This window comes from Gymnoscopelus braueri (assembly GCF_963280865.1).
Source record: "Gymnoscopelus braueri genome assembly, chromosome: 18".
NCBI lineage: Eukaryota > Metazoa > Chordata > Actinopteri > Myctophiformes > Myctophidae > Gymnoscopelus > Gymnoscopelus braueri.
The window spans coordinates 39,144,795-39,155,825 of NC_137618.1; the positions used below are offsets into that span (position 1 = coordinate 39,144,795).

Here is an 11,031-nt window from a genome sequence, read left to right on the forward strand (position 1 = left end):
GTTTATTGAATGGACCTGTCTCGTGTGTTAACGGCGTGTGTTTGACAGTCTGCCTCTGTCTGATGTCTGCACACACACACACACACACCAGACGCATTCAGTATTCTGTATAATACTGTATACACACACACACACACACACACACACACACACACACACACATACCACACACACACACACACACACACACACACACACACACAAGGTGACAGATGGAGTTGAATCTATCTGTTCTGCTGCCCCTGCAGCGTATCGTCGCTCGTCTCTCCACGGACCTGAAATGATGAAGAAATGGAGCTGGGTGTTAAGCTACCCACCTCCCTGGCCTCGCTTTCTGTTGCAGTTCAGTTCACTTATGTCATTTTGCTCTGGCAAGGTTGTAACTGTAACCCGGAGCAACCCGGCGCTAATGAGCACACTGATCTCGCACATCGCCACACTTACCCACACTACTAGAGATAGATCGGTTATGTACACTTAGATTTATACCTTTGTGGTTCGAGTGCGGAGAGCCAAGCAAGGACCCTACTTTGGGGTGTTGGTACAGTACCTTATTTCTAAATCCCTATACGTTACTATTATGTTTACTCTTTTATCTCCACAAGTCTGAAAGGCCTGTATCTGTCTGTCTGTCTGTCTGTCGCTCTATCAATCTATCTATTTATTTGAACTGTTTATTGACAAAGGCGGTGAGTGATAGAGGTGAGATTTTGACACACTTATTGTCACACTGTCACTGATCTGATATGCGTAAATTCCAAAAGCCAACTCTTTTGACATAAATGAGTGGTATTTTAGTAGTGGTGACTGACTTTGGGTACAGCGGGTCACATATGGTAGTGGGCTCCCGATCAGGCTCTGTGGTTCCAGTGAGCAGTGAAGCTTTAAGACTTGCATATAGATGTGCCCCAATGATCCACATCACTGTTCTCCCCATAAAAAGCCTCAGGCCCCACGGCAATAAAATGCAACAAATACGATATAATGGGGTGGTATTAACCCTATGCCAGACAGGATGATCGGTACTTACTTACTATCTGATTAAAGCATAAGATGTCTCAGTTCTGATTGTAACGGAACCTCCCGGCAGCTGCTATACGACTGTCATCGCCTCATTTATTTATTTCTAGGACTTCAATTAAGTCTGGCCGGCAGTCGGCGCGCCACTTTGCTGTAACACACATAAACCTGTGAGTGTATCGCTGCACAGCATCACACGCAGGAGGTAGGTGTGTGTGTGTGTGTGTTTTGTGTATGTGATTTATGTTTGGGCTTTTTCAGTGGACCAAAAAAAAAAAGGTCTGGAAAGTACACTAAGAGAGTGCCTCCTGCCCCAATCCTGGCATGTAAGACCTCATTAAAATGTTATTTAAAAGGCGGCGAGGAGGAGGAGGAACAGGGCGATGGGGTGGGGCTAACGTTAGCGGTTCCGCTTCGCCAGAACCATAAAGTCAAGTCAATCAGCTCTTTGACGTGGCGGACCACCGAATGTATATTATTTCCACCAGGCGCAGTATTTATGAATATGGCGCTTGTATAATCCAATAAGCGAGTGGAGGTTGTGGTAATATACCTGACTGTAAATCTGGTACGGGAGTGAAGGCTGTCCTGAGTGGAAGCAGCTGTCCGGGGTTTTTTGGGAGGGGGTGTGTGCGTGGGGGGTGCAGAGGCAGAGAGAAGCGTGCGTGGCAGACGGACAGCGATCAAACTGTCGACCACCTTCCTCCTGGTGATCACTCGCTTCTTATATGTCTCCGGCTGCTCTGCTCTGCGATCATCCCAGTCCATGTGCGTGGATTCGATCACGATCTGCTTTATAGTGATCGGGTTTGGTTTGCGTTTCTGGCTCATCTTTTGAGATTGTCCAGACATCCATCTCCGCAAGTGATGCTCTCCACTGCACTGTGTGTGTGCTCGCGCACGCGTGTGTGTGTGTGCATGTGTGTGTGAGAGGGAGGAGGCGGGGGTCTCTCTCCAATCCATGTGGCGGTGACTGTCTGTCTGTGTGTTTCTTTGGGACTATTGTTCTGTGTAAACAGCGCCACGCTTCAGCGTTCGCAGGAGGAGATGGGGGTGGCTCTGTGTACACTGTTTCCCATATTTGTCTGAGGGTGATTGATGACAGCCACAAAGCTGGATGCGTTCAGACATGCTCCGGTGCTAAAAAGCAATCAGGCCCTCTTTGTGTCAATAGTGCAATTCATATTCATGACCACACCAGACTTCTCTTATGCTAAATGGCATAAGGCCTTCTTCTTTCGGCGCAACGGGGGCAGAAGGCGCCAGTCGCCGTAGTACTCATTACGTTGTGTGTGTTTTTAAGTCTGGACGGCGACCAAAGCACGTCACGCCCGGTTTATACTTGGTTGTGCGGTGTGCCGTGCACCGGAAATAGCTGATCTACACAAGCTCGCTGTGAGCTTGCAGATCTGCTACTTTTGGTGCGCGCCACCGGCATGCAGTATGACCCATTCAATTCGGGAACACATCTGTGTCATTTTAGATGTCTTTTGGCCAAAAAAAAAATATCGTGAACATTTGTGCAAATCTTTCAAAAAATTTATATATTTTAAAGCGAACATTTGTAACTCAAATCTTTGCTTCTTGGGGGGCGGGTTCAACATATTTTGAGATGGGGGTCCGCGGCCAAATACTTTTGGGAAAAGAGTGAAAGAGTTTGAGCACCACTGACATAGCAACATACGTTTTTCAGAAACCTGTTTAGAAGACATTTGTAGACGCATTCCCGGATTGAATGGGATGGATCAGGCATCACTTGTGTTCCCCTCTATACTGCACCCCACTGTGCAGGCTCTTGTCCAATGGAGGAGTAGCTCCATAACAATCTTTCAAAAGAGGACATAATGGTGACGTGTGTGCCACACACACGTCACCATTATGTCCTACTTTGAAAGATCGTCCACATTGTGGACACTGATCTTATTCCAAAGACATTCAGGGGATAATAAAAGTCGCTCCATTCCGGGAAGTCATGTTCTGTTTGTGAAACCCTGCACAACGTATTATTTACTCATCACAATGACTTGCGTCCTCAAAAATGTTACCGTTTGTCCGATGTTTTCATTTTCGTTAAATCAATGTTTGAAACTGTGTTATTACATTTTGTTTTATAACCCTAGGTACTTTTCAAATAGGGTAGGCAAAATAATAACTTTATTTATGTAGCACTTCTCTAGAAATGAGTCACAAAGTGCTGCACAAATAGGACAGAACACACAAAAAGAAACAAGAAAACAAAGAACAAACAAAATAAACAAAAGAAAAGAAAATGAGCTAATGCAAAATACAATAACACAATAAGCCTCGGCTTCAGCTTACCCCTTTTCGGGTCACTAACATCGTAGACTTAACTGTATGTATTTATCTGTTCTGTTAAATGGACTGAAATAAATACATAAATTAACTTAAGCAGAGGGTCCTAATATAGCAAATGAATTCAGCCATATTCCAATGCAAGTACCGTATCAGTTTCATAATAATTGTAAATCTTCAGTTCCTAATAAAAGAGATGTGTTTTGTGTTAGAGTAACGTGCACTTACAGTAGTTAGCACTTATAGCAGTAGCTCCAAATGTGAATGCAATGTTAAAATGTAATAATGGAACAGAATTATTTATTCTCTTTCCAGTACCGACCGTGGCAAATGGAACATTTCCATCCCCATTTAATCTGGCAGTCCAGACGTTTTTTTTTTTTTTTTTAACTATCATCTCAGGTTGTTCCATGTAATCAAAGAAATTGACCCAAGTCTGGGTGCTACAGCTATTTGATTGATGTATTAGCAGGTAATTGGTCGACAGGGATGAGCATAGGCTTGTAGTTACGGAGGATCACGTGCGTGCGTATGTGCACGTGTGGGGTAGTTGACTGACTGGCGGTACTAAGAGCTTTAATTGGTCTTCTTCCTGAGCTGCAGTCAAATTGGCGCTCCTTACCCCCGAGGAGGACTGTGTCTGTATCGCTTCACCTCGCCATGCTGAGCACAGCAAGCCATGCCAAGCGCTTAAGACGCTAAAACGGACCCTCAGGTCACACGCAGACTCTTCACCGTGTGTGTGTGTGTGTGTGTGTGTGTGTGTGTTCGCACCCACACACACACAGTTCTTCAGCCTTCAAGCGGTGAAGGATTATCTTGGGCGGTAGTGAGTGTTTGAAACCCGAGGAGAGACGGTGCGGCAGTGCCCTGCCCTGGAGCAGCATCTCCTCTCACTTGATAGACCTTTTCCAAAAGATCCACAGCCAGCAGCACAGATGCACACCAGTCACCTTATCATTTAGCTAAAGCCGTGGGTATTCTGCACGCGCGCGCGCACACACACACACACACACACACACACACACACACACACACACACACTGTGGGAGCCTAATGTATGTACAGTGTACGAGGGTCAGTGGTGGAAAGTACATGTTCTCAAGTAGGCCTACTGTTCTTAAGTACAATTTTGAGGTGTTTGTACCTTACGTGAGTATTTCCAATTTTCAATACTTTTACTTCTACTCCACTACATCTCAGAGGCAAATATTGTACTTTTACTCCACTACAATTATTTGAAAACTTAAGTTACTAGTTACTTTGTAGATTTAGATTATTATTACAAAACATACACTTCAGCCCTATATACATTTCGTCCATTTGAAAATAGCCGATCTACAAGCTCACAATGCGTCGCGATGCATTGTGAGCTTGTAGATCGGCTATTTTCAAAAGATTTTTATACATTTGAAAAAGTGAAATGGGACATTCTGCAGAATGAGGTTTTTTACTTTTGATACTTTAAGTACATTTTGAATTCCCAGACTTTTACTTTACTTTACTTTAGAGTATTTCTATATTGCAGTATTGATACTTTTACTTACTGTAAGTAAAACATTTTTGTACTTTTCCCACCACTGACAAGGGTGACAATAACTACTATACTACTGACGTCATGCTCAGAGGAGGTGGGGTGGTGGGGCGGTTAAAAAAAAACCAAAAACAAAGATAGTGAGTGAGGTGTCTAGAATTGCGTCCAACTTCTGTGAACACCTACCGGGCAAAATAATGAGTTTATTTTCGGCGGCACCCACATCAGATTCCTCCCAGGTTGAGAGAATAGTTTCCTGCCTTCACGGCTCAGGTTACATCATTACCTTGGAGGCGGAATAGAAAATGAGTAATGATGTTAGTATAATATAGCTATATTTATGTTGCTGATATCTCTTCATGTGCCGACCAAGAACAGAGGTCTCCCTGTGCATAGTTTCAGTGTACTGGCAGCCTGCTACACACACACACACACACAATCACAATCGCGCAAACCAGGCTTGAATGATAAATGTCAGCAGTGGTCGTCGTAGGAGTTATTCAAAACATTGGTGGGATTTGGCGCCCTGTACTGTACATAGAGTACATGCTCTTTTGTTTATGTTGTATGAGTTGGTGTATGAATAATAATAATCACTTGACAAGTAACATGTCTTTGATTATGAGAAAAATTATTTGGCCTCATTTCTTGTCCCGTATTGACTTGCAGCGGCGTTGCCAATATAAGGAATTTTGTTGGATATGAGACTGAATAGCAATGTGTGGCCTGTTACCTTTAAAAAAATTAACGTGTCCATCATGTCAGATCTGCTCATCATGCAGGCCTCCAACGCACGCTGCTTGTATCATTATAAATGCCTTTAGAATCCACTCAGGCACTAGGCTAACAACACTTATTCACTGGATACACAGTAAAATCCTAAATGTTGATTCATCCATTGTGACTGTGTTACAAATGTTAAATTTACTCAGGATTGGACAATATATTGTCAACATATCAATATGTTGGCGTAAGTGTTGTTTTCCTGTTTTTAATCCCTTAAGTCCTATTTTATACTTTCAAAAAATAAAAAGATAGCGGATGTGCAACTCTACTTGTTGTGATGCAACCCTTTGTGAGCTCATAGAGCTGCTATTTTCCCTTTTTTTGGGTATACTATCGTTACAATATGATATTATTGTCACAACATTGATATTGAAGTATATGGTAAAAAATAGTGATCAAAATTTTCCATATCGCCACGCCTTACAGTTATGTACATGTATATAGGCTTTATCCTCCTGGACGAGACCTCTGATCTGCACTGACATTCTTCTTGGAAAGATTAAAGTAGGAGGCTTGCTGTCTGTAAAAGGGTTGATGTGTGTCCGTCCGTCTTGGTCCGGAACTAATGTACTTTCTTGTGTACGCTGCCAGTAGGCCAAAAAAGTTTGAAATAGATTATTTAACTTAAAATGTTAGATAGAAGTCAATCGGGTTGAGAATAGGCTGAAACCTTGCCCAAATTTGGAGTCATACGTCATATATTATGTCATAGACGACAAACGTCACAAGGCTTTTAACTTTTTCTCTCCTAATAAAGTTTTTTTTTTGTTTGTTTCGTAAAGCGACTTTGGGGTACTATGAAAAGCGCTATATAAGTTTGATGTATTATTATTATTATTATTATTATTAAGGCTGGCCACATGAGGTCCGAGATCCACATGAAGCCACGCTTCATCCCATGTGGACCACGATTCGATATTTTTTATGGGGTTATTTTTTATGGCCCAAGTCTGTTTTCATTGAACCACTATGCTGTGTGTGTGCAAGAAAACCCCTTATGGATCAACTTCTACATTCACAGATTTAAATGAACCCTCAGGGTTTTAATGTGTGATGCATTTGTTCATCTTATGAGGGCTTTGGATGCACTTGAAGGTGGCTTTTGACTACTTAAATTGTCCCAGCTATACCCTAAAACTCTTTTCTATTGTGGGACAAAGAGAACATATTATGTATTTAGAGCGGTCCACAAACAGTCCTCAAAACGTTTTCAGAAATAACTCGTAAAACTATAAAGTGAAATAGTAGTAAAACACAAATAGAAGACACATAAAACTAATTTGATGTGGCAAGTTTTAATTTCTACGTGCCTTTTGGAAGTTATTAAAACGATGGCCAGTGATTGCTTGCCCAAGTTTCTGGAACTGGGTGTTCTGTACACAGTAAAATAGTGAATGTTGGCCTGGGCCGTAGCGTGACGGCACCCACGCTACGCCCTAGGCTGCAATGCCAGCCTGACGGCGTGTCACGGGTTCGACTCCCATTCCCGACGACCTTTGGGTCACCCACCCATCTCTCTCCACATTTCCTTTCAGCCTACTTTCCCTATCCCTCTCTAAACTAAAGGCATAAAAAGCCACCCCCCCCCCCCCCAAAAAAAAGTTAATTGAATGTTAATTTAAGGATTTTACTTTCCGTTAATACCCAGCTAATGTAAGTCTGTAGTTTAGCATGCTGGATGGCAGAGAACAACAATCCTTTTAGCTTTGGGTTGAGACTGAAACAGTCGAGATGACCTTGCTCAGAACTCTGAAAACACAATTCATCTCTTCATCTTAGTCAAGTACCAAGCCAACAACATGTTTTCATACTCATTTATTAATGCATTATTACGTTATGTACAATAATAAGTTATATATACATTTACACTTTGGTTTCAATTAATAATTTGCTTCCACTGTGTGTGTGTGTGTGTGTGTGTGTGTGTGTGTGTGTGTGTGTGTGTGTGTGTGTGTGTGTGTGTGTGTGTGTGTGTGTGTGTGTGTGTGTGTGTGTGTGTGTGCGTGCGCATTTGTTTTCTACAAGTACTATTGTAAGTGCTACTGAGGTAAGTAATCCAGGTCCGCTCAACTGTAATATCATTTTAGCGGCAGCATAATATGGCAGACAAAACTTTGCCAAAACAGGTTTGAGGTCCATTTGATTGCAATTCAGTCAATTTGCAAAGTTTACCATGAAACTGTATGGAAAACTATTTATCCCATTAAAACCGCAAAAGCATCGGTGCCATTTTAGATTTTAGCGTTGGCTATTTAAAAATAGCACATATACAAGTTCGCAGCGCTTGTACATCTGCTATTTTTTTTATTTAAAAAGAAAATCTTGAAAGTGTGAGAACTACTGACTTGTAGAATGGGCCTCAGGTCTTAATGGGTTAAACCCACTGCTAAACCATTAGCTTCTTGAACTATGTGTTGTGAAATTGTGACCGCACTGTGAAGGCAAAAGCAACTGAAGGTACAAATACATGCTATAATGACAGCTATTTTAGATGCGCAGCTTAATTCATTTTACACTACCGGAGTCCAGCCCCATACTGTATGTGAGCAATGCGAAATATGAACAACAGAACAGGGGGGGAAAACGAGGACCAGGCAACGGGTGATGCGTTTGATCCTGTGCAGAACACTGCAGAGACATGATGCTGACAACATATCAGACATCAGATAAACATAAATCAGCCCCCCCCCCCCACCCCCTTTCCAAGAAATGGACTCTTGGCTTTTTTTCCTAAAATGTGCAGGTTTTGGAGCTGAAAGCTGTCTCATGAAGCTTACCAGCCGCATGGCACTGACCAGGGCCCTGTTTTCTAAGCCATCTTCTTGGATCGGCCAGGGCAGACTGAGCTAAGATTGCTGTACAAAAGCAGTGCTTTTTTTTGGGAAACTCAACCGAGACCAACGATCAACCCTCTCTCCTACACATACTGTAGCTATACTAGCTGTCGTCGCTGTCGGGCAGAAACCTTGTATGTCCAAAACTGTTGAAAAAAGAACCTGTGTTCCAATGGAGCCAATGTACTTTTCATTGGTAAAATGTGTATAAAACCCACAGACAGAATGTCTTTCACTTTCAAAATAATTCAAAAATAGCGGAAAACGCGTTGTGAGCTTGTAGATAGGCTATCTTGCTACTTCTGCACGACACTCTTTGCACTACAAAGAAGGGCATTCATTTACAGAAAAAAACACAAAAAGTTGAAATAGGGAGATTGCAAGGTTTCCGCCCCGACAGCAACTCTATACTTTCCCGACATGATGGATGACGCACAGAAATGCATATTGTTTCCCATTTGCCTCGTTTATCAGTCCCGTGGCAGGACTTAGGTCCTGTTTTGAGCACGGCCTAGATGACCACAAATCTGGGGCCTGGCTGCTATCGGACGTCGACATCGTGACCGTTGTGCTGTTCGCACCACGACCGGGCTGCATTCTTCCCCTGCTCTCTCCTGGCGCAACAGCAGCAAAAACAACCCCGGGGGGCACGTACAGTTACTCCACCGCGGCCTATTTTTTTAATGCCGGGTTTTACAGCTTTTCCACTGGGCTTTCAGCGGTTAAGTGGCCCTAAATGCTTAATTGGGTGCTGGAAATCACAGGCACTTTGCACCCGCTCTGTAAACCACAACACCTCAGCCTATTAGGGGCCCGGAGCAGCCACACGCCAAATAATTAGGGCTGGCGGCAGCACTAGACCGCAGGATTGGGGTAAAGGGGGAACCGGCGGGGTAGAAGAGTTATGAGGGGGGGGGGTCACAGACTGGGTCACTGGTGGGGGAAGTCACAGCAAGACAGTAGGCTTGTGTGTGTGTTGGAAGACAGTAACGCATGTTTAGGATCCATCTGGGTGGGGTGTAGTTGAAGCAAGAAGATGTGGAATATTTCAGACGCCGTATCCCTAAGCAACAGTAGCAGCCCAAAGGTTCAAGTCCAGAGCAAATGAGGGTTTTGCTTTAGGCACGTATGCCCATGAGCAAAGGCACCTTGCCATTGCCGCAGTGGAGTTGGGTTGAAATGTCTTGCACCCCTACATGCCCTCAAGAGTCCTGTTTTCCTTTAGTTCTGTGATGAAGGCACTGCACAACAAGTGCTCTGTCAATCTGGTAAGAGATATAAACCATAAAGGTCTTCAGTGAAGCGTCCAGCGCATAGTTTATCAACCTTTTAAGTCAATGTGACTCCATAGTGTTGGAGGAAGAAAGTGAAAAAAAAATTCATGGACACTTTGGGTGGGGTGGGGAGGTCTGCTGACATTCTTCATGTGATGGTGGAGGTGGAGATGGTGGCTGTGGGGGCTTATTGTATACTTATATATGTGCCGTCGATCTGCTCCTGCATCAGTGTTTCTGGTAAGAAAGTCTCTAAACCCACCGCACCGCTCTCACCTCCAACACAAGTCCCTCACGCGGGGTCACACGCTGGCGCTAGCGCGGGGACGGACACGGAGAGAGGGCGCCGAGGACACCATCTGGCTGTGGATGCTGCCGATCCCGGGCCGCGACATGCCGCCCACCCCCCCGGGGACACCCCCGCCGCCCACCTCGTGGCTGCCCAGCACGTCGGAGCACAGGGACTCCACGGCGTCCAGCCTCTCTATCTGCACCAGGCGCATCAGCAGGTCGGGGGATGCTGTAGCCGGCCGTGCTCACGCGCTCAAAGAGCTGCAGGCCGTCGCTCATGCCGCCGATCTCGTCGCGCTTCAGGCCGAAGCTCTCGGCCAGGTGTCGCCACGTCTTGACCACGGCCGCCTCGCTGCTGTACGACGAGCTCAACATGCGGCTGGCCTTCTCCAAGCAGTCGAACGGAAGCTCCGTGGGACTCAGGCCTTTGGGGGGGGATGAAGAAGAGGAGGGAGGAAGGAAGAGTTAGGGCAGGTGGGTACAGTCGGTGGGAGACAGGCCCCTTATGTTGGAGAATAGAGGGAGATGCTGTAACATGAGAATTGGTCCTACCTTCCGCAACACTGCAGGCTCTGGCGTACAGATCCAGGATCTTTTTCCTCCGACTCTGGAGGATCTGTGTTGGTCAAAAATGACACGATATGCGCAGTTGAAAGATGGTAGCCATCTGAAGGTCTATTATATTAGGTACACATGATTTCATCTGTCTCTCTAAACCAAAGGTTCCTGAACTTTTTCATGCTATACAGTAGCTTGAGGAACCGAATAGAACAGACGCCACTTCTCCATTGAACTTGTGACCGTCACGTTCTATTCACTATTACTTTCAATGGTTTCAAATGTTTTGCCATATAAAAATAACCTGAAAATGTTTTATTGTCAAAGGTTTTGACAAAAATAGAGAGCCAGGTTTTAAGTGGTTAAAACTGGCACGGTAATCTTATTACATTTTCTTATTACATTTTCTTTTTATCGCTTT

The 11,031-nt window shown here is 44.3% G+C and overlaps 1 protein-coding gene across 1 annotated transcript in view; it reads right to left on the reverse strand.

Annotated features, from left to right (window-relative positions):
* Positions 1-7,453: 7,453 nt before the first annotated feature.
* Positions 7,454-11,031, reverse strand: part of edar (ectodysplasin A receptor) — a 54,032-nt gene continuing 50,454 nt past the window's right edge. The window contains 3 exon segments of the mRNA XM_080412230.1: positions 7,454-10,276; positions 10,278-10,477; positions 10,605-10,668. Of these exon segments, the coding sequence (XP_080268356.1) occupies positions 10,064-10,276; positions 10,278-10,477; positions 10,605-10,668 (477 nt within the window). The 3' untranslated portion in view covers positions 7,454-10,063.